The 25,881-nt window shown below is 32.1% G+C and overlaps 1 protein-coding gene and 1 long non-coding RNA gene across 2 annotated transcripts; one reads left to right on the forward strand and one right to left on the reverse strand.

Moving 5' to 3' along the window:
- Window positions 1-10,357: 10,357 nt before the first annotated feature.
- LOC134709602 (uncharacterized) lies at window positions 10,358-18,951 on the forward strand. The gene is made up of 5 exons (XR_010105998.1): window positions 10,358-10,455; window positions 11,966-12,056; window positions 15,737-15,832; window positions 18,459-18,550; window positions 18,874-18,951. It is a non-coding gene; the product is annotated as an uncharacterized LOC134709602 (long non-coding RNA).
- A 5,329-nt stretch (window positions 18,952-24,280) lies between these two features.
- Window positions 24,281-25,609, reverse strand: LOC134690202 (acetylcholine receptor subunit alpha-type unc-38-like). The gene has a single exon (XM_063550211.1). The coding sequence runs from the start codon at window positions 25,607-25,609 to the stop codon at window positions 24,281-24,283; it is 1,329 nt and encodes a 442-aa protein (XP_063406281.1).
- Window positions 25,610-25,881: the final 272 nt, after the last annotated feature.

Here is a 25,881-nt window from a genome sequence, read left to right on the forward strand (position 1 = left end):
TTCACTTTAGAAATAAACCGGTTTAAAAAAAATTAATTATAATCTTGAAGTTTATACAAATGGAGTAAGAATAAGTGACAAATTGAAGATATTGCAAATAATCAAAGCTGGTGTACAGACAAGATCCATATAAATAAAAAATAACAAAAAAACATTATAAACAGTATCAACAGGTCGAATTTACAAGAAAAAGTACATTTATTGATTAAACTCCAGTGGCATATTTTTCATAAACATTTTTTTAAATTGAAATAACGTTGATATTTTGGTTTAGCTTCCTACAATATTTTTCTTATCCCCATGTATACTTTTTGGTACAAAAAAATCAAGAATTTTGCTTTTCTGTGGTTGAAATTAAGTTTCTAATCTGCAACTTTTTAAAACTAAATATTCCGACCGTATTAAATCTTACCGACGCTAACACCATCATCAAATATTCTTTCCCTGTTAAGTATTTGATTATTTCAAAACGTTAGAACAAGTTGTATGTCTAATTGTTAGCAGAAATATGAACAGTTGTGTAAATCGAGAACAAACTAACAAATAAGCTAACGAGTGTCGGATAACTGTCTTTCGGCGTCATGATAAAATTTGATTGACTCATATATTACAGTACAAAACAATAGTTCAACAAGAATACCAACACATCTATAATACTGTGATTAGAATTTAAGGGTTACGTAAAAAAACCGTAATGTGACTAGTGCTACAGAACCTGACCCTTTGGGTCACATAAATCAATCCGATTATTCTTTCGATATGACAAGCCGTTTTACTATTTTTAAATCTAACTTGAAGATATCTTTAAAAAAAATTGTAAGATATCTTATATACTAAATGAGATGTCTTAAACAATTAATAAGATATTTTATATATTTTATAAGAGATCTTATACATTTTATAACATATCCTATATAGATGCTTAGTTTCTTTTTTTACGTTTGTCTTTTTTCTGGTTTTTACTGTTCATTTTGCTATGTGTTTCTATTCTACATTGGCTATAGGGAAGGGTAGAGATCTCATAAAACATGTTTAACCCCGCTGCTGTTTAGCGCCTTGCACAAGTCAGGATCCGCTGGCCTTTGTTAGTCTTTTATTTGTTTTTAATTCTTGTTCATTTACAAATTAATATGTTTCAGTTAATATGTATACCTGGGGCAGACCTGTCCTCAGGACTGGTTAAAAGCAGACTTGTCCACAGGTCTGGTCTGGAGCAGACCTGTCGATAGGTCTGCAGGAGTCCTAAAAAAACCAGACAGTAGGTCTGGTCCACAAACGACGAAGTTAACTTGCTTGGCTGCTTAAAAATTCTCAAGTTAACTTAGAAAGCAGTCAAAAAGTTTACTCCAAGTTAACTTTTGTCAACCGCACCCATCTGTAGTTCAATTAAACGGTTGGAGTTTAATGTTATGTCCATTTTCACGGAACTAGTACTCAATTTTATTAATGGCTAGCTGAGAACCACTTTCTGGTGCGGGATTTTCTCGCTACGTTTAAGACTCATTGATGGGCTTCAGTTGTTGTCTGCTCTTTTGTGTGGTTGTTTGTGGACTTCGGCTGTTTTCTGTTTTTTGGTCGGGTTTGTAGTCTTTAATGTAGAGTTTAGAGAAATACAAGTTCACTTATAACTTTAATTTTATTATAAAACCACCATAGACTAAAACATTGCACTATACATATTTATTTATTAATTTTTGTGCTCTTTTTAAGAAACTAATGAAAATTTGCTGATGAAATCATAATGATTATATTGATCAAGAAGTAATTAAGGAAAGTTACATATTATTGAACAGATGTAACAATTACAACGTCAAGAAGTACATACTTTGGAATAATCAATTTTACATACATAAAGTGCTACAGATCATTGTTGCATACATTGCCGTTGTTGTTGAGGTAATTTAAAGATGCACTAAAAAAGGGACGAAGATACCAGAGGGACAGTGAAACTCAAACTTAGCCTTTGTTAATCTTGTATCATTTTTGATTTAAGTTTCTTGTGTACAATTTGGAGTTTAGTATGGCGTTCACTATCACTGAATTAGTATATATTTGTTTAGGGGTCAGCTGAAGGACGCCTCCGGGTGCGGAAATTTCTCGCTACATTGAAGACCTGTTGGTGAACTTCTGCTGTTGTCTTTTTTATGATCGGGTTGTTGTCTCTTTGACACATTCCCAATTTCCATTACATTTTTATCATAAATAGAAAATAAACTGACAGCGCCATAGCTAAAAATAAAAAAGACAAAAAGACAAACCCCATTGAAAACTGAAGAATAAACAACACGAACCCCACAGAAAACTAGGGATGATCTCAGGCTCTCCGGTATAGTAAGCATATCCTGCTCCACATGTTGCACCCGTCGTGTTGCTTATGTGATAACAAATCCGGTCTTATTTGGTAGGTCACATTTATGAAAGGAAAGGGGGTGATAGTTAAGACGTACGGACCATATCCGATATCATTTGTGAAACGGTCATTCCATAACGGTCAACCAATTCATAATGACGTCCGTAAAATTAACGAAGTGATGATTTCAACTTCCCAATTTGGAACTCTTGGTTTAATGGCTTTCTGGTGAGCAGCAACTCTCTATCAAGAAAATCATGCTAGGAAATGCAAGCACGGGAATGTCGTATGAATTGGGAGATATATACACCGTATGCAGGTGCTGCTGGAATGTTGCTACTTAGAAATGGAAAGTTCACAATTGGAAAGATGAAATCATCTCTTTTGTCGTTAAGTTTTGTTTTTAACCGACCCTCGTTGTCAATTTCTAGATGTTAGTCTAGATATGAAGATGACAATAACTATCAACACCAAGGAGTAAACAAAGACTCACAAAACAAAAGGACATTTACATCAACAGTTATAAGCAATAAATAAGAAACAACACGAACTTCACCAAAAACCGGGTGTGAAATCAGGTGCTTCGGAAGTGTAAACATTTCCTTCGCCGTATACGGCACCCTGGTGTTATTTTTTTGTTCAGTTCGGTAATGATGGAATGTTATTATGATCTATTATGACTAAGGAGATATGATATACTAAGGTGAAATTAAATAAATCTAGAATTCTAGCAGTCGAAGAGCATTAATTGAGGAACACAATAAGCCTAAAATAGTGATACGTCATGGAGCTCTTTTTCAAGATATTTGATATTTTAAATATGGCGGGAAAAGGCTGACTTGGACTTTTACCTCGTAATGTTTTTGGTCTTAAATCAAAAGAAAAGAAATCAAGAATCTGCTTATATTTTGGTCACTAATATGAGTCTTATGTAGACGAAACGCGCGTCTGGCGTACTAAATTATAATCCTGCTACCTTTTATAACTATTATGAGTTATTTAGTCTTATCTGAAAAGATGAATGGATGTTATTGGGAATTTTTTTTTACCTTTTATAGTATAGAAAAACAACCAAGGAGTCCGGACATCTGACAAAAATTCCAAAACCTCACCTTAGTACATCCTTAATTTCGTTTTATATGCAAGTACATGAAAAGCTGTAATACATATTCTTCCATAGAAACCATATATTGAGATAGTCATGGGTAATACGGCTTAAAACAGGATAAATTTGAAAGATGAGTTGGTCTCCATACATTTCTACATGTCATCTGCTGATTGGGTTTTCCCTCCTAAGTATATGGATCTACAGGCTACACACTGGAGATTTATAGGGAAAGGGGCAGATAAATCAATCCAAGAGAACCGTTAAAAATGCTTAACAAATACAAAATCAATGATTGCTAATTTAAAATAATTTTGTTTCTAGAGAAACTAAAGCATAAAAGAGTAAAAATAACTTTAGCAGGTGAAATTATGAAACATTTGAATTTTTGAAAAATCGCACTTTTTTAACACAATTATTAATATGGCAAAAGTATTGGCCAACGGTTAATTTTTTATATTATATCTTATTTTTCGAACTGTCCTACATGTGATAAAATTTAATGCATAGAATTATCCTCGATTCATAGTACCCTTTATTGAACAATGTCATCTTTGGACTTTCAATAACACTGGATTTTCACGGAAATGATATATATGGTGTTGAAAAAAACCATTTCATGAGGGGATTTTTGTTGAATCAATATCATTGATTATCATCCCCTTTAAAATTATATATATATACTTTCCAAATACCGGCCTTCCAAATACCGTTTTGATCCCTAACATCACTGAAGAGACATATTTTGTCGAAATCTAGATCTGGTGTACTAAAGAAATATTGATACCGAATGTTTGTGGCACAACATCGTAGCCACTAGTTAACAATTTTTTTTTCTGTGACGTATTAAATTCATATTCAGATCCATTTTGTTACATCTTGTGATCAATTTTATTTGGCAATCGTCAATGGCAGTCAGCAGGGTTAAAGAACATCAGTTGTTCGACCTGTTAGTCAAATGCGTTTTGTTTAAATATACTTTTTCACGTTTTTGGTCTTTTGGAAAATGTTGTTTGTGCTGTTTTTAGATCCTTCTACAACGAAATTTGTTTGACATGCACACGTATAAAAATTGCGGTTTTTATCCAACGCAATCATAGGTTTGAACGTAGTTTTCAATTTAGACTCGTAATATATATATATATATATATATATTTTGTATGTTTTAAACTCTGTGTTCAGTATAAACAGACAACCATATGGAGCCATGGACATTAAGTAATTTGATATTTTTTATTGACTCGATGTCCATTGTTTGTCTCTTGAAATAGAACCAACACTTCAGAAAAAAAATGGAATTCTTTATATCCTCTTGGTGTACAGATTCTCGAAACATATCAAATATACAATTTCTTTGATACTGTTTCTGGACCATATTTCATATTTTGCTTGAGACGGCTTTTTAATCACAGTTCTCCTAAATCTCTGCGTCATTTTTCTGGGTATAATTCGTCTATATCAAGAATAACTATTTGTATAAATATTTGCTTAAATATAACAAAAGAATGATAACAAATTATGTAAACCACATACCTATCAACGTTTGGGCAACATATTAAATTAATGAAGAAAGGAAAGATCACGGTTTCTGAAAACAAAACTTTATATCTATATCATGTAACGATCTGGCAACTATATTTGTACCAATGATGAAATATGTAAGACGAATGATCACAACTTGTGTAAACCATATTTTCTATCAATGGATGTAGAGACAATTATAATGATTAATGCAAAAATTAATGAATTATGAAATTTCCAAAGCTCACGACTTGAGAATTGTATGGTCTATTCCAAATACAAATATATCATTGCACTTTACATATACATTTATTCTATTTACTGGTACTCTTAAAAACAGACATGTACAATATTTCTGATAACATCACAACAAATATGTTGATGAAGAAGTAATTAAGAATGTATGCATAATATGTGCCAGATGTTAAAATTGCGACATAAAAAAGTACAAAATATGCGTAATCATTTTTTTGCATAACTTGTTAGTATTATTGACAATATCTTTGTTTTACACAATAACAATTTACTAACGTTTCAATATCAATATTACAAAATACACATTTCACATTGTAAAACTAAACTTTAAAAAACATATTCATGCCGTTATAAAAAGAACTATGAGAGACGGATTCAAAAATAAGTTATATTTACACATTCTCAAAAACCTAAACAAAAGTAAAATCATAGATTATATTTACATCTAGTATCGGTATAAAATACGTCTCCCCGGTCCAAAATAAGTTTGCAGGTTTTGGCACATTTTTTATCACATAACTAGTGATTATTTTGTCATTCGCTAAAATAATTCGGTCAAAGACCAATATATTTGTTTTCAAAGTTAAAAATCTTATATAGCTTGTTTCTAAGATCGCCGAGCTACGGATAAACATATCAATACATGCTCCTTCGTTTCAATGTGATCGTCACAAACAAAACACGTTTGTTGATCTATTGGGAGACTCTCATAGCTTTCTATCTTCACCCGTGCAAACCGCAGCGTACTTGTATGTATTATTGTTAGTCTGTATCTTAATGAATGTTAGTTTAAAGAAATATTACTGTATCATACATTTTAATAAAGGCAACAGTAGTCTTACACTGTTCAAAAGTCAAAAATAAATTGAATGAGAGAAAAAAATCTCAGTTACACACCAAAACCGAGGGAAACACAACACATATTAAAAGAAAAAAAACCCCGACACAACAGAAACACTGATACGCAACAAAAAAAACGTAAGAAATTCATATTTGTTTACAATGAACTCCATTGAAAAAATATACAACTGTCTTGATATATGAGCATCATAACTAGAATTTACCTAGTCTAACCGTATTTTACACCCAATCCACCATAAAACCATTAAGTGACACATGAGGGGTCTTCAAATCTTCACAAAACTTTGTGAATATGCACACCATAGTAGAATAAGACTTCACACAGAATATTTCCTCTGGACCTTATATCTGTAATGAGTAATGCAGTATTCTAAACATGAACCAGTTTTTCGGCTTAGAAAAAATGAATTTCTTCAATTTTGTGACAATATTGAGATGGAAAAAAATGCAACAAAGTTTATGAGTTTGACTGTCCCTTTAGTATCTTTCGTCCCTCTTTTAAGTCTTACCATTTAAACTTTTATTGACAGTAAGTTTGATGATAAAATAAACATTTTACAAAATTATAATCAAACTAATTTTTTTTAAGTTTTGCCTGTCAAAGGGAGAAAATCATATTCAATTTTCACGTATTTTTTTTTTGTTGGAGTCGACATTTGTCAAGTGGTCTACGTAGTGTAGTTATTGCCTACCAACACTGAAGTTCACGTTGTGAGTTTGAATCCTTCCCTTATAAGACTTGGATGGTTGGAGGGTTGGATGGTTGGAGGGTTGGATGGTTGACAGTCACGAAATAACAAAATAGTGCGCAAAATGTAGACGAATAACAATAAATTAATCAATCAAATTATGTAGAGAGTTTAACGTTTATTATTCAACGTTCACGAATGTTTTCACATATTGTGGATATTAAGTTAATACATAATTTAATATCGTCATTTCTGTTTTAAAGACTACAAGTACAAGTAAAAAATGCTAATGTAAAATATCTATGAGGAAGTACAAATGATGAAAGATGTTGCACACTCAAGCCATTTTACATATTTAGTAAAAATTAACAAAGAAATCATATGTAATAATGTAATAATGATTTTACACCCACAACATTCCTCGAGTATTTAACTGCACATGCTATTTAAGTAGCCCCTTCATTTAAAAAAAAATCTTTTCATCATCAGGTCTGATATAACACACTTTGGTAAGTGTTGGCTAAAATATTAAGACACTCAAAACAAAAATATCACATTTCTCAAAGAACGTAAGTTGATTGACAAAATTTATACTTTACATAACCTTTTAATTTACTTTTGTCCTATGTTAAGTTTTTAAAATTTCTGTTTTTTGTACTTTCGTTGCTTTTTTGTTTATGTACTGATTTTATCTTTTTTTATTGGTTTAAATGGAAAGCTGACTTGGTAGTTTTTCTCTCTCTTTGCTTACCCTCGAAGACGATGCATTATTTTCTGAACGTTCAATTGGCTTTGTGATTGTTTTAAACTATTTATATAAAAACAAGGAGATGTGGTATGATTGCCATTTAGACATATATCCACCAAAGTTCAATTAAGTGGACGTATGCAATTATAGACAACAAAACTGCCTTCAACAACGAGAAAAATCCATACCGTATAATCGGCTACATGAGAACCCGACCTGAAAATAAGTCAAATACATTAGAATTCTATTTCTCATAAGAATAAAATACTCTATGGTTTAAATAAATGAACACGAGTAGAAAGAGAACGCAGGAAATGTGATTCTTTAATAATTCTTCCAAATTACTAAGTAAATCGGATTTCTTTTTCTTAATAGAACCACATACAGACATTTGAATGTCGGACAAAAAAAAAGATATTGCAATGATATTTTTAGCATTGAGTGATATGTCGTTGTACGGAAAGTCAAATTCACTTTTCTACAACATATAGCACTGTTGTTGGCATCCTAGAAAATAGTGCATATTCTGAAAAAAAAACACCCTCAGGCATAAGTTGCCTTACAGAAAATCCAACCTGTCTGTCCGGTTGTTGGTGGTAACTTCGAACTTTTGTATGATCATATTTGAGAAGCTTGAAGCGAACAATCACAATTTGTCTTTTAATAAACACAAGTACAAACGCGCCTGCTAATGAGTGGCGATTCCCATCTGAATAACCTTGAATATAATTGATGTTTACAAAATTTCTTTATAGTATTACAGTATCATGATGAACGTTGGTTGTTCAATTGTAATCATCCTCAGCACAATACGTGTTTCTTATGGCGCAAGTAAGTATTCTTTATGTTTATCGTATACAGGTAGGTGCTGTCACTACTTATACACCATGTGCTCTAAATGACTAAACAAGATGTTTTTGGACTGCTTTTTTTGACTGCTAAAAAGGTTATTATGTGAGTGGTTCACAACTGGGAATACGTCGAAAGTCAATTCCAGAGCCGCATAAACGATAAGTTTGAACCTGATTTCCCATCAATACATATTTGTATTTACAAGCAAGACCACTTTAAATAAATAAATTAAACTTATAACATGTCAAAGTGTACAACGAATGTATACAATATAGGTTAGGAGACATTTAAAGTGGAATTAAAACCAAAGTCGACAGATGTTGATGTTTGAAAGACACAATATGAAAATGTCAAAACCGTAACTTTAGTTTAAACTAACAGTTTATATTTAGTTTTGGTGTCCTGGTGTGCTGTCTTCAAAGAGACAACAACCCGACCCGAGAAGAAACAACAGCAGAAAGTCACCAACGGGTCTTCAATGCAGCGAGAAATTCCTGCACCCGGAAGCGTCCTTCAGCTGGACCCCTAAACAAATATATACTAGTTCAGTGATAATGAACACATACTAATTTCCAAATTGTACACAAGAAACTAATATAAGACTAATTAATTGAAATTTACTATTATATTATTTATTCATATATTTCGATATGCTGAGTGTTCTTGTGTTTGTGTGTCCTGTCTCGTAGTGTTGTCAATTAGCGAAATTTCGCCAACATGGTTTGAAGATCCATAAAACCAGGTTCTACCTACCATTTTGTCTTTAAATGTCATCTCCCAAGTCAGGAATATAGCAGTTGTATCAAATAGTTCGTTTCTATGTAGGTTGACGCTTGCTTTTGTTTATAGTTCAGTGATACTGCTGTTTCTGGATTTTTTTTCTTTCATAGTTGATGTGTTTACATGGGTTTAAATTTGATATCTGGATTTTTTTTTGCGTAGTGAAATTATGAAACTGATTTAACGATTTTTCCTTCAACTAAATTCGAGGAAACAATATAAAACACTAAATTCAGTGTTTCTGTCCATTAAATCTGTCAGAGAAAAGCTGTTCATATGAAGAAATCACCTTTAATTTATATGAAAACGGGCGGTTATAATGAGAGGTTTGGTTTTCAATCGAAATGAACCTTTTCTTCCATTAACTTATTACTGCAAGTTTAACTTTTAGATTATGACTTAAAACAGGTTATTTTCCTAAAAAAAACTTTAACTATTTGGTGTATAATGCAGAGTTTGAACTCATAGTGTCAAATTGTATTTAAGAACTATACACTTTAGGACTCACTAGAAATTGTCTGGCTTCCAATGGAACCTGTGGACGAAAAGATTCTACTTGCGAAGATGCGTTCGGTGAAGGATGGAAAGATAAAGGAAAATGTTGTGATAGAAGGCCATGTTGTAAATGTAAGTAAACATATAAATCATGCAAATCGTAAATTGTTATACTAAAAGTTCGCAAAGCCCAAAACACTGATTCTTGACTTATTCCGATCATCGGATTAACACTATGGCCGCAGATTTAGAATATTTTGCACCTTATTTAGCATATGCTATTGTTGCCTTTATTTAGTAACCGGTATCTCGATATGGGGAATGCTGAAACTGATGTAACGATTTTTCCTTCAACTAAATAAGCCTATTAATGATTAACTGTCAGGATATTAAGCCAAAAAGAACGATTTACCTTTTTCTTTTAAATCAGTTTGGTTTACCCTGTCACGAAGAGTATAGGAGATGTAATGTAGATGCCTTTGAATATTCAATTCTTGAACAGTTTACATATGATTTTATTGCTATTAATCTGTAGTGCCAGGGAACTAAACTATGTATTTACGAATCGCGGTTATTTCGAGCTAGCATTACCTAACTGAATAGAAGAAAAAAAAACAGTACTGTCGATTCATACTGTTTAGGATGAGTCCATTATTTTCTGTATACATATTATGAAAACGATACATTTGATATTCTTTCAGTTGTTTGTGGTTGTCCTTCTGGGTTTACAAGGATACCAGCGGATAGTGGCAATTGTTATTTCAAAGGTGACTTATTTACGAATTGGCAACGAGCACAGGTATAGTTATTCATACACACTTCATAACTGTCCGTATTATAGTATTTTTTGGTCAATCCGTTCGATAGTAACATTAACAAAACTTTTACCGTCAGATTGAAGATATGTTTCACGTATCGTGCATTAACTACAGTTTGCATGATTTATTTTCTACTTGCAAATTGAGAACGCAAAGATATGGTAATCAAATTTTACCAAAGTTATCATTAAAATTTAAAAGGAGTACATTTCAAAAGTAAGTTGTTTTATGATTTTGGACAATTATCCGACTTGGCTTTTTTAAGTGTTATTTGACTTTGATTATCTTGAAGCCAGATGTTTTCGAGTTGAACTGTACATTGTTGTTAAATCGGTGGACGTACGTTCACTATTGATATTAAAAGTTTTCCTATTAGTTATTTGTGTTGTTCCAGAATACCGAGATCGTAAAATTTCCAGACGACGAGTGTATTATGTATTTAAGGCGAGGTATTTCAATTATTTGGTTATGTCGACGAGTTTAACATATGAAACAAGAAATTTCCCTATTTACCAATATTTTTGCACATTTAAACACCGATCAGCAAGCTATTAAGGGCAAATTAAGAGGGTATATAACAACTTAGTTAAGTATTAAAAAATCAGTTGTATATTGTAATCACTTCTTATAAGTTCGAGAAAAATCAAGCTTCTCAATGATTGTCAAAATACTAATTATCAAATAAAATAACTCCAGAAATTGTTAGATTATTTTTTTTTTAATTTTTACATTTTTGTCAGCGTGTCAAATAAGACATATTTTCTACATTTTAAGCAGATCAAACGAGCCATACTATTTTAAACAAGCGTTTGATACCTCCTTAATCAATATCATCGCGATTTTTTTTATTTTTGATTGATAAATGACTTGGCTTTTAAGTGTTATTTGACTTTTATTATCTTGAAGCCAGATGTTTTCGAGTTGAACTGTACATTGTTGTTAAATCGGTGGACGTACGTTCACTATTGATTTTAAAAGTTTTCCTATTAGTTATTTATGTTGTTCCAGAATACCGAGATCGTAAAATTTTCCAGACGACGAGTGTATTATGTATTTAAGGCGAGGTATTTCAATTATTTTGGTTATGTCGACGAATTTAACATATGTAACAAGAAATTTCCCTATTTACCAATACTTCTGTTTGGCACATTTAAACACCGATTAGCAAGCTATTAAGAGCAAATTGATAGGGTATGTAACACCTTAGTTAAGTATTAAAACATCAGTTGTATACTTCATATAAGTTCAGAAAAATCATGCTTCTCAATGATTGTCAAAATACTAATTATCAAATAAAATAACTCTAGAAATTGTTAGATTCATTTTTATTTTTATTTTTACATTTTTGTCAGCGTGTCAAATAAGACACATTTTCTACATTTTAAACGACATTTTAAATTTTCAAACGAGCCATACTATTTTAAACAAGCGTTTGATACCTCCTTAATCAATATCATTGCGGTTTTTTTTTATTCTTGATTGTTTTTACAGCTAAAATGCAAAGGAAAGGATGCATACCTCTGGGAACCAAATACTAGTGAAGAAGCAAATGATGTTATAAGAGAGCTACTAGGAAACGGAAGTAATTTACTTTTATATTCAAGAGAAAATAACAAAAGACACTGAAATTGAAACCAATATTTACTTCAAACCGACATACTCTAAACAATTACGTACTTTTCAATTCTTGTCATCCTAAACACACAAGAACAAACATACCGTTCAATTTGGCGAGAAGAATTTGAACTATTGTATCCAGTATTGAAATGAGAAATAAAAGATTTCAAGAATTAGACGAAATACTATTAGAAAGACAGTATCCAAAAACTTTAATAAATAATGGAATGGAACGTGCAACGGCTATAGATATTCAAGAACTAACAAAACCGAAAAACACTGTAATTAATACGAATCAAGGTTTACCATACGTCTCATCGTACTACCCGAGAAATACAGAAGCGTATAACATTATATATCAAAATGTACCAACACTGGTGAAAGATCAAAGAATGAAAAGACCCCATGCAATACAGAAAATTATTAAGAGTAAAAGACAGTAAAAAATTTTTAAAGAAATTAATCACCAGTGCGAAATTAAACAAAGATGATACAATTCCTTCTGTCAAAAAATGCGGACGTGGTATTTGTCAAAATGTTATGGAAGTAGAGTCATATGAATATAAATCGGGAGAGATTTTCACTATTACGATCTCTTTAACATGCGCATCGGGCAATTTAATCTATGTAATTAAATGTAATGGGTGCCAAAAAGATTATTTTTGACAATAAATTTGGCACTGGAAATAGGGAATGTATCAAAGAGACAACAACCCGACCATAATAAAACAACAACAGAAGGTCACAAAACAGGAAACACTTTACGGAAAAGATTTATCGTCAACAAATCCGACATAAAGAAACTAAAATGATTAACGTTAGTGAACACTAGGATTTATGAGCAAACAATAAATTACCCAAATACTATGTTTTCCTATTCTACCAGTGTGACGACTAATTCACCGAAGAAATGAGAATCAATAAGGAAAAGATGTTTATACAAAAGTGCAAACCAAGTCTGAACAGATAAGACGCTTCTTTTGTAAGGGTTACGTCCCTTTATTGTATTGTTACGGACTTATTACCGTTAGTTACATTCATTATAATCCATGATTATCACAAAGATGTGAAACCGGTTGGAGAAAAAATGTAGAAAATTAAAGGACTTTCAGAGTATTTTGAAATTTAATTCCACTAAAACATCAAGGCTTCTGAAGAAAAAACATTGATAAAGGTTTTTCTCGTGCTAACAACATCAGTTGAGATGAACTTTTGCAATATACATTCAAAAAGGTCAACAGGAGGGTGCCTTTTGTGTTGACTTACCATCGAAAATTTAAAAACTTATCTCACCTTATCCGCAAAAGTTGGAAAGATATCGAAAAACATCCTAAACTATCCAAGATCTTTCCCGAGCCACCTGTACTTGCTTTCCGTAGACCAAAAAGCCTTAAAGACTTGATGGTGAGAGCTGAGTTATCCTTTGAAGCAGGCTCTTCGTCAGTGGGCTCTTCAAATGGTTGTGCAAACAAACGATGTCTGACTTGCAAACAAATACTGATTACCCAGACTTTTAACAGTCACTCCACTGGTACAGAATACAACATATTTTGCAATGTTAATTGCAAGACTACAAATGTTGTGTATCTCCTACAGTGTAAATGGGGTTAACAGTATGTTGGCGAGTCAGAACAGCCGTTTCACAAACGAATAAACGGCCATCGTAGCGACTACCAATGCAAGCCAGACCTCCCTCTTAGTCAACATTTGAGATCCCCTGGCCACACTAAGGCAGATATCAATTGACTGACCATAACAATCATTGACCACAACTCTGCTTGGTCTAGGGATGATATACTTACTCGAGAAAGACTTTGGATAAGAAAATTAACAACTTTGGCACCAAATGGGATAAATGAAGAATGTAAGTCGACACCATGCAGTGCTTCACATCTGGGTTATATTACTTATTGTTACAGTCTCAGTTTCTATTTCTTTACCTTACTCATCTCTAAAATAAATCTGTAGAATGTAACAATTAAAGTGCTTAATTTTTTTAGGGATGTATAAGTTCCAAGCCACGTTCAACTAGTCTACTTAAGGCAAAATTCAATATTATTTTTTAACGGCCGTTTGTTTTACACATTGCAGACTACACTACCGTTGTTAAATCTGAAATATTTACAAATTTAGACCGTTCAGTGCTGTTTATTTGGAATTCTTATTGACGCACTCTTTCTTGTAACATCATAATTGTCGACACCGTTAGAGCTTTAGAACTGTGCTAGTTCATATCGCACATTATTACTTTAATTTAAAGCATATATTTGAACTCTGTGATGTAATAAGTCACATAACCTATGTCGTGTTTTTTTTAGAATTGTGCAAACGTCTTACCTGAAGTTCGATTTGACATTTTTATTGAATAAATTTCAAGATTGTAACAGCTAAATCTAAGTAGACTGATAATTGATTCATTCAACATCACAATCATATATACCCATGAAGGATATCTGTTATCCGAAATATTTATAAATAATTAAAAGGTAAATATTCAGACTCTGTTGAAGCTACTTTACTCTGTCAATATCAAATATTTAGATCGTTCAGTGCGGTCTATTTGATAATTTTACAGACGTTATCGTGCTTATACATGTTATATAATCATAATTGTCGTTCCCGATAACGTTTGAGAATTGTGCTAGTTCAAATCGCACATTATTATTTGTATTTAAATATAAAAAAGAAGATGTGGATTGATTGCCAATGAGACAACTATCCACAACAGACCTAAATGACACAAACATTAGAACTATAGGTAACCGTATGGCCTTCAACAATGAGCAAAGCCCATGCCGCATAGTCAGCTATAAAAGGCCCCGATAAGACAATGTAAAACAAATCAAACGAGAAAACTAACGGCCTTATTTATGTAAAAAAAAATGAACGAAGAACAAATATGTAACACGTAAACAAATGACAACCACTGAATTGCAGGCTCCTGACTTGGGACAGGTACATACATAAATAATATGGCGGGGTTAAACATGTAAACGGAATCCCAAACGTCCCTTAAAGCATATGTGTTAGCTCTCTGTTGTAATAAGCCATATACCCTATGTCATGTTTAACATTTTTATACAATGGTGCAAGCGTCTTAATTGATGTTCGATTTGACATTTTTATTGTATAAATTTCAAGATTTAATAAAAGTTTAATCTAAGAAGACTTAAAGATGATATATATATATATAAGGTGAATTGTGTCACAGACGACTGCGCATGATTTGCATTAGTCGTTACAGTAATCTTGTTCTAATCACGTTCATGTCTAACTACGAATACGACCTTTAGCTGGTTTGATCACGACGGGTGCTTTGAGTACAGAAGAAATTGACATTCTGCAAACGAACCGGCGTCCGAAATACAAAATTTTAATCCTGTTATCTTTAATGAGTTTATTTACTGAAACCGACATTATCAAGATGTTTCTTTTCTTGCCTACAACATATCTATAAAATTTTGTGTGGTGCAAAGGTGTAATGTATATAGTGTAATGGCACAGAGTGTTTGGTGAATTGGTGTATGGTGTTAGTGGAAAGTTTACACCATCCAAGGACTGTAAATATGTTGTTAATTTTTACGTTTTCGAGAGCTCTCAGTAATATATATCTTTTCTGAATTTACTTAAACTGTTCTTTTACAGTTGATTGGTTTTGGACAGGTGCTTCTGATCAGGCTAACGAAGATATCATACCTACTTTTGAACAAGGTTCTGGACTTCCGTTTAATCTATCAGCCAGTGAGTTATTTTTTTAATTTTACTACATGAATAAAATCAGAAATTCCGAATCACAAATCAAAGTATATAGTTCCCTGGTGATGTGTGATGATAAGGACATGTGGTAAATATATGACCGAAACAATCGCCAAACAGCGCTCGCTTCCGTTCCGTTTAAACAGCACAATACATTACTATTTCATATTCGGTAGCACTAAACAGTTCGGAAAAATATTAAATTTGCCCTCATAAATTTTACCATCCCCTTTTCATCGCTTTCTTGCAATACTAAGCTTACTGTTTGTTTCATATATGTGCATATGTATGTAATCATAATCTTCCGTAGATTTTATATCCAGTATATAAAATGGTAAAATATAATTTCTTTCGGGTGTATCCATGGCAACAATCTGCACTTATTTGCTATAAAATATTGCAAAAAGGGAGGAAAAGATGTCGCATATTTCCCCAAAATTTGGCTTTAAGTAGAATTTCAATCGCTTGAAGTATTACCTTTTCTTAAACTGTGTACATATATCATTCAGTAGATCCAATGAAAATCATACATCTTTCATCTGATTTTTTCTTGTAAAATTGCGTCAAAACTTCGTGTAGAAAAAAGTGTTTGTAAACATTACATTAATTTCTGGACTAATGGCCGGTCAAGATATGAAAATACGGATTGTCAAACAGACAATAGCCCATGAAACATTTTTAAAACAATCATGATGCTCTTATAAACCATCTTTGAAAGCTAAATTAGATTCAGCTGTCTAAAAAGGAATTTTATTACACAATAACTTTCCTATATTTGAAAAATCAACAGGGGGCCAAAATGCGAAACTAAACTCCTAACTGTGTATTGCTACCTTCAGTGTAATTATACGAAGTAAATATGGAACGGATGTGAGCTTTGCGACGGAGTTTGGAATGAAAGGTACTCAGTTAAAAGTGGAGTTTAATGGACAGAGGCATGTAATTCTTACGACAAAAATCGAGCAAAATTGCATTCCTTGGAATTCAAAGTGGCGTCTCATTGATTAATTTGGAAGTTTGAGTTATCAATGCTCTTCAACTTTGTACTTTATTTGTCCTTTTTAACATGTTTGATTCAGGCATTTCTGGTTATTCTTTTGTAGATAAAAAGTGGGTCTAGCGCACACAGTTTAAGTCCTGATAGCTATAATGAGTTAACAAGTTTAAATTGAATACAACGTTCAAACCTATGATTGCGTTGGATATACGTGTGCGTGTAACAAATTTCGTTGTAGAGGGGTCTTCTTACAGCACAGACAAGATTTTCCAAAAGACCGCCATTGACAATTGCCAAATAAATTGATCACAATGTGTAACAGAACGGAGCTCTATATTAATTTAATACCAAGTAGAAAACAGTCAACTTGCGGCAAAGATGGTCGTGATGGTAATTACAACATGAGGTGCTAAATTTTTTACACCATATCCGGATTTTGACAATTAATGTCTCTTCAGTGATCGAAAAGTATTTGGAAGGCCATTTGATTTACCTCAATTTAGGATTGTCTCTATGAAAAGTCACAATAGGAAGAAGCAATTAATGTCTCTTCAGATATGTATATATGTTTCGATCTCTAACATCGCTATAAGGACATTAATTATCGAAATCCGAATATGGTGTATCAAAATTGTTTGCACCTCATGTTTGCGATTTACCATCTTTTCGCAAGTTTATTATTTTCTGTTTGGTATTTAAATAAATTATTAAGATCAACGCAACATCTGGTGGTCAATTTATTTGGCAATCGCGTATAAAAATTAATTATAATATATAAGTCTTAATTGAAAACTACGTTCAGACCTATGATTGCGTTGGATAAAAACCGCATATAAAACGAATTTCGTTGTAGAAGAGTCTAAATACAGCACAAACAACATTTTCCAAAAGACCAAAACAGTGAAAAAGTATATTCAAACAAAACGCATTTGACTAGCAGGTCGAACAACTGATGGTCTTAAACCCTGCTGATTTCCATTGGCGATTGCCGAATAAAATTGATCACGAGATGTAACAAAATGGATCTTAATATCAATTTAATATTAAACATAAAAACAATAAACCTGTGGCCAAGATGTTATGCCACAAACACAAGGTGTCAATATTTTTTTTGTAAACAAGATCTAGATTTCGACAATATATGTCTTTTCAGTGATGTTAAGGGATCGAAACAGTATTTGGAAGGCCATTTAATTTACCCTCAATTTCAGATAGACTCTTGAATTTTAAGAGTTCATAGGATGAACGGATCATATAAAGCGGAGGGAAAATATGATACAAGCCCAAACGAAAAAGTCTAAATTGAAAACTGGATAAAAACCGCAATTTTTATACGTGTTCATGTAAAACAAACTATATATATTTTAAAGAACATCAGTTATTCGACCTGTTAGTCAAATGCGTTTTGTTTAAATATACTTTTTTCACTTTTTTTGTTTGTTTTGGAAAATGTTGTTTGTGCTGCATTTAGACCCTTCTACAACGAAATTTGTTTTATATGCGCTGACGTTTTTTTTGCAAACAAAACAAATTTAGCACAAAATGTGGTTAGATATATCAGCATTGTTTCGTTCTCTTCAGCGGAATACAAGGTAATGCATTTTGTTTTTGTAGGAGGTGATGGTCCAAGATATGACTGTGTTAGATATGAACAAGAGTTTGTTTTTAGAAGTTGTGAATTTGGCGGGAAATGTGTTTGTGAAAGGGTATGTGTAGTTTTACCTTCAAAAAGTCATTTAAAAAAAAACTTAGAATAGATTTAAAACATCTGATTTTCTTTGATTTTCACTGACAAAAATTAAGAATATGGTAATCATTGTGTATTTGTTCTGTTCATTAATAACGTTGTATGTTTGTTTTTGTCATTTTTTTAATTGATAATTTTTGTTATTATTTTTTTTATTGTATGAAACAAAAAGGAATTACAGTTGGACATAGACTTTACAGATCTGACATATAACAATAGAACAGTTTACTGCCGGTTGAATGTTTTAAAGAATATTCAATTTCTAATGATTTCACATTTCAGAGTTTTCCTTGCGAAACAACAGCACCATAGAGTCAACGCATATATATATCTCCACCAATTAGTTACGTATAAGAGATAATTTATTACTTGATTAAAAAAACAAAATGACTGTTCTTTTTTTTATAGTATCATATATCAATACAAAGCACCCTATGGTGGGTGATAAAGCGACAATTACTAAAAAACAAACTGCTAAGTAATCATGAAACATATAGACTTTATATATAAAAAAGAAGATGTTGTGCGATTGCCAATGAGAGAATTCTGCATAAGAGACTAAAATGAAACAGAGATTAACAACTATAGGTCACCGTACGTCCTTAAACAATCAGAAAAGCCCATACAGCATAGTCAGCTATAAAATTTTGCCATCTGAAAGTGTTTCTACAATAAGCATTATTTGATTTAGCCAAAATTGTCTGTTGCTAGGTATTTCATCGGTCATTCTTTGAAAACATGAGGACTGTGAATGATATATTGGATCTAAAAACCGACAACTACAATGTGTCACATAAAATTTACAAATACAATCGAACCATCTTAGAAGATTATAATAAATGCTTATATAGTTTACACCTGCTGAAATGAGCAAATTTCTAGCTTATTTTAACTCACCTGGTCCAAAGGGCCAAGTGAGCTTTTGCCATCACTTTGCATCCGTCATCCGTCGTCGTCCGTCGTCGTTAACTTTTACAAAAGTCTTTTCCTCTGACAATACCAGGCCAAATTACACCAAACTTGGCCTCAATCATCATTGGGGTATCTTGTTTCAAAAATGTGTCCGGTGACCCGGCCAACCAACCAAGATGACCGCCATGGTTGGAAATAGAACATAGGGGTAAAATGCAGTTTTTGGCTTATAACTAAAAAACCAAAGCGTTAAGAGCAAATCTGACATGTGATAAAATTGTTTATCAGGTCAGGATCTATCTGACCTGAAATTTTGACATGAATCTGACAGTTCGTTGTTGGGTTGCTGCCACTGAATTGGTAATTTTAAGGAAATTTTGCTGTTTTAGTTATTATCTTGAATATTATTATAGATAAACTGTAAACAGCAATAATGTTCAGCGAAGTCAGTTGACCCTTTAGGAGTTATTGCCCTTTATAGTAAATTTTCAACACTTTTTCGTAAATTTTAGTAATCTTTTACAAAAATCTTCTCCTCTGAAACTACTCGGCCAAATTAAACCAAACTTGGCCTCAATCATTATTGGGGTATTTAGTTTTAAAAATGTGTCCGGTGACCCGGCCATCTAACCAAGATCTTCACTTGATAAACAATTTTGACCACATCATATTTGCTCTAAATGCTTTAGTTTTTGAGTTATTAACCAAAAACTGCATTTTACCCCAATGTTCTACTTTTAGTCGTGGCGGCCATCTAACCAAGATGGCCGCCACGACTAAAAGTAGAACATTGGGGTAAAATGCAGTTTTTGGTTAATAACTCAAAAACTAAAGCATTTAGAGCAAATATGATGTGGTCAAAATTGTTTATCAAGTGAAGATCTTTCTGCCCTGAAATGTTCAGATAAATTGGACAGTCCGTTTTTGGGTTGCTGCCACTGAATTGGTAATATTAAGGAAATTTTGCTGTTTTTAGTTATTACCTTGAATATTATTATAGATAAACTGTAGACAGCAAGAATGATCAGCAAAGTAAGATTTACAAATAAGTCAACGTGACCAAAATGGTCAGTTGACCCTTTAGGAGTTCTTGCCCTTTATAGTAAATTTTCAACACTTTTTCGTAAATTTTAGTAATCTTTTACAAAAATCTTCTCCTCTGAAACTACTCGGCCAAATTAAACCAAACTTGGCCTCAATCATTATTGGGGTATTTAGTTTTAAAAATGTGTCCGGTGACCCGGCCCTCTAACCAAGATGGCCGCCACGACTAAAAGTAGAACATCGGAGTAAAATGCAGTTTTTGGCTAATAACTCAAAAACTAAAGCATTTAGAGCAAATATGATGTGGTCAAAATTGTTTATCAAGTGAAGATCTTTCTGCCCTGAAATGTTCAGATAAAATGGACAGTCCGTTTTTGGGTAACTTCCTCTGAATTGCCAATTTTAAGGAAATTTTGCTGTTTTTTGGTTATTGTCTGGAATATTATTATAGATAGAGATAAACTGTTAACAGCAATAATGTTTAGCAAAGTAAGATTTACAAATAAATCAACTTGACCGAAATGATCAATTGACCCCCTAATCTTTAGCAATTCAGCACAATTTCTATAACTTAAAGTATAAAACAGAAAAAAGGAATATATTCTTAAAAATCCTCCTGAGTATAAAGTAATCTTATAGGAGAGGCGTAAAGGGAGTGGTATATGCACGGAAGAAAGCGAAATAAAGTTGCCATTTCACGATGAACGATCAATTAAATATTTCTTGCCCGTGGATCTTTTTTTCCCGATTTAGCGAAACACGATGAATAAAGAACCTTTTTACGGCTGCACGTGAAAAAAAATTTGCAAAAATAGTTGCACGAAAATAACCCTTTACCACCTTCTTATAGAAAACACCATGCAAAATTCAAATGGAATGTCCCTTATCAAATGGCAAAACAAAAAGTGAAAAGCTCAAAGTATGAAACGAATGAAAAACAACGTTAATACTCTCGACTTGACACAGGTATTTCACCAGAAAAAATGATGGATCAAACTTGGCTAATAGTTTTCCAAACCTCTTGCTTAAATGACAGTCAAATTACAATAAACCAACTTTGAGGAAAAAAAACAGAGATAATTGGTAATTTTTTTTTGGAAAGGGGTACAGCAGTCAACATTGTGTCACAATCCCAATCACTACAATAACCAAGGAAGATGTCAACAAAGAAAACTAAAACAGCATATAAACAAAGCACATATTAAGCAAAAATAAAAATCAAGACTACTAAATAAACTCTTCATAGATACCAGGAATGATTTTTTTTAGGAAAATAATTATGTAATACATGTAGTGCTTATACAAAAAGGGTGCTCGGTTTATGCATATTTGTTATGAACAGCTTTAAATGTAAATGAAAAAAAAGCCAAAAGTATAAATAATATTCAGGAATGTTTAATGGCAAATTGGCAAATATACTTATATTTACATTTGACTGAATACACATTTATTACTCTTAAAAAAGAAAATAAACTTCCCATACGTATATTCGAAGTGGATACATTACGTGGTTAAATCTGTCTATCCGTCTGTCAATAAATCTTGTAAGCAACTCCCAATATGTTGTATAAGTTAAAACAAAATATATAATATAATATGATAATGAATCGCGTGTTTCACAAACATTTATTCACAACCGTGCCAGGTTTATGGTATATTTCATTAATGGTAAATATATGTTTTTTTGCTAACGATATTGATATAAATATAAACAAATTTTAATATTTCCCAGCAAGAGATAATCCCGAGTCTTTCCATCTGTTAGGGTTATTAATTTCACATGTTTACTGTATTTTAACTAAAGCTAAACAATATGTGTTTCCTGGCGTTATTGGTTAATCGAAATTAAAAGTGATAAAATTTTATATAATAAGAGCGTAAAACGAAGTTAATACGAATTTACATTGTTCTTTATGATAAATGACACTGTGAAGAACCTACATATTATAACTTGATCTAACTTGGTATGTTTTGTATTGTTTTGTTTGTGCTTTTTTAATACTAAAAAAAAAAGATAAAAACAATGGACAGTTTTATTCAAATGAATTTTATATAAGAAATTAGAAAGTAAATTTTAAAAAAAAACATCAACAGATTCACCATCTTGTCAGTAATATGGAAATTTTTTTTTCGAAAAAAAATATTCATATCTTGAATACGTCATATTCTTAATTGGTGTAGATGAACTAATCATAGAAACCAGGATTGAAATTGTGTACTTCGTAATTGAATAAAAATAACTTTTTTTAAAATTTGGTATGTTCAAAATACTATTCTGGAAATAATTCGCCAAGAACACAAAAACCCTTAATACATTTAATACTATGAGCCTCATGTCTTAATTCTTGTAATTGGCAATCAATGCCGGTTGCAAATAAAACTATGCAACAGAAGTGAAGATTAAATGTAACCAATTGTAATTTTCCTCTTTCTATATTGTAACATTCAATCAACACCTGCACATAGCGAACACATATACAAGGAACTTATGTATCCATGACGATTTTCTTAAAAGAAGAATTGTGGCTTACAATGAAGCATCGAATACAGTGGAAAAGTTGACACAACTTCTACAAAAATGTTTGGGATGTCATCAGTGTCACATATGACCACGAATATGACAATTGTCAACACCTTAATATCATCGCGTCTTCTCGATTTTACCACAATCGAATGAAAATCATCATATGACCATGCAGATGTTAATTGGCAACATCTTTATATCATCACATATTCTCGATTTTAGCATTATCGAATGAAAATCATCTCTAAATTTGTTTAACTATGAGTATCACGACTGGTACATTTTAAATACAGAGGAATCTAGTGTTTTTTCATCTATGCAGTGTTTTTTTCTTTTTTTAATTGTTCGTCTCTTCGTCGTTTTCTGTGTTTGCCATGACATAGTCAATTTTTATCGTTTTTTTTTTTATTATTACCCTTGCTCCTGTCGTGTTATTCCCCGCCTTTTTTTAGTTATACCTCAATACGTGATAGTTTACAATAATTCAGATAAAAGAGACCATCGAATTCATGTTTTGTTAATTATTATTGTGGGAGTAAGAACATACGGTTCTTTATATTTAATTAACTGACAACCGATTGAAATAAGAATACTTTGCTGTAAATCATGACAATACCGGATATCTAACTGAAAGGTAGATTTTAACAAAAAAATTTAAAATTCCAATATTTTCACAAAGTGAGGAATTCAATCAATAAGTCATGAGTAACATCATATCCAAGTAAGAACAACAAAGCTACCCACTTGGATTGGTAGTCAATAAAACCAAAACATTGAATAATACAGTAAGTTAAACATGCTTCATCTCAGAATAGTATTACATTCAATTTGTTAGTTAACTGAAACAATACGGAATGCTGCAGATGACAGACGCTTCGTCGTTTATTAGTAGACAGACGTTCACTTCGTTCACAAAAACTAGAAAACTGACGATCTTGGGAATCTTACAAATTAACAATAAAAAAAATCTCTCTCAAACTTACACTTGTACGAATCTAAAATATATATTGAAGCAATAAATTATAGACAGATAAATAGCTCATTATATACTCAAACATATTCAAAACTTCAAGTACAACTAGAATGTACAACAAATAGATGTATATGTACCATACAAGTAGCGCGTGGATGCCATATTGAAATTATCCCTTCAAATTTAACGATAAAACGAAATTCCTGTCATTTATTTCGAATCGAGAATACTGTTTTTCATCTTTTAGTTCTTATTTCTATCCAGATATGAAATAAAATAAAAACAAGAAGCAAACATACCGTAAAAAACGTTGTTATAGTTTTTAAAACTTTATCTAAAGCTATGCTAACATCTCTCCAGCTAACTTTCGGTTTCATATGTTCATCGTTCACGGATTCGATCTGGTTATCATCTCCTTGTTCATGAAGGTCCATCAGTTTAGTACAATTTGTGCTTGGTGTGTTCATATTTGAAATGGTATCAATATTTACTGGAAGCGTTTTGTGTATTTTTAACACATACAAAGTGATTCTTTTAAGTAATTTCGGAACTTTCTTTGTAGTTGAACGATGATACAGAAAGAGTGTACTTATTATACCGAAAACTATGAAGCAACTATAATTCAACTCTATAAATACGAAAATATTAAAATATGACAGTTCATTATCTGTTGATGGTAGAACGTCAATAACTGTTGTCAAAAACACAATAAACATTAGTAAAAGACTTGTTCCAAATGACAATCGTTCACCAGATTCAATAGGAACAAAAAATGACAGTCCATTCACCACAGTTATGATCATAATGGGGAACACCAAATTTGTAACAAAAAATACTGGTTTTCTTGTCAAATTCACAGCAAAATTAACCTCGGAAAATTTATCAGAACAACTGGCTGTAACCACTGACGTTAAAGTCCATTCCGAATTCTGATACGTTAACTCGTTCACAACATCTTCATCAGTTGTTTGTAAATTGATAGCCTGATAATCATTAATGGTAATCATAGTAATATCACAGGTATGTTCATCTATTGGGTAAAACGTCACATCCGTTTGACACATGGTCTGTAAAACCGCTAAACACGTCATTATTGCTTCACCGGTACGTGTATATGTTACAAATGACATTTCACTATCCACAGTACTTAAGAACTGGTAGACAGAGCCAATATTTGCTATGTTACGAATATAAATTTTAGGGAGCCATACATTATGCATAGCAATCTTTGTCACATTGATATCCACATAACCGGAGTTTTGCCATCTATCTTCAATAATTTCATCTCTCCATTTAATAATAAAAGCTGCACTAAATGTCATAACTCCAGATACAGGATGAAAATCAATGACAGAGTTAAGAAACAAACTTAAGATAACGTCGACAGATTCACTTTGATTAAAACGTGGTGTCAGTATCCTGGAATAATTTGCCATTAAAAATGCGTGCAAATTTTGAGCATCTTCGTATTCAGAACTTGTAGATCCAGCGATAATCATTGTAGTAGCTACTAACAGCAACATTTGTATCGAAAATATGTTTGGTCTACCTGTATTTGATGGCATTTTAAATGATAAACCTTCCACGAAACACAATCAGAAAACAAAACAGACGTTCTGATTTATCTAACTGATGCTTGACATCATCAGGATTTATTAGATTTTGTTTACATACGATTTTATCAGGAATCATGTTTACTTAATGGATCTCTTATAGACATAAAAAATGACGATATTGTCCATAGTTCTGCTCCATAACAAATCTAGTCGATACTTCATCATATAACTGATTGATTTACGTTATGTAAAGAACTGCATGTAGTTAGAAATACAAAATT

Source organism: Mytilus trossulus, chromosome 1, assembly GCF_036588685.1.
Source record: "Mytilus trossulus isolate FHL-02 chromosome 1, PNRI_Mtr1.1.1.hap1, whole genome shotgun sequence".
Lineage (NCBI taxonomy): Eukaryota > Metazoa > Mollusca > Bivalvia > Mytilida > Mytilidae > Mytilus > Mytilus trossulus.

What these genes read in the sequence shown, in the direction of transcription:
- LOC134690202 (XM_063550211.1), bottom strand. Translation starts at nt 25,609, where the DNA reads ATGCCATCAAATACAGGTAGACCAAACATATTTTCGATACAAATGTTG.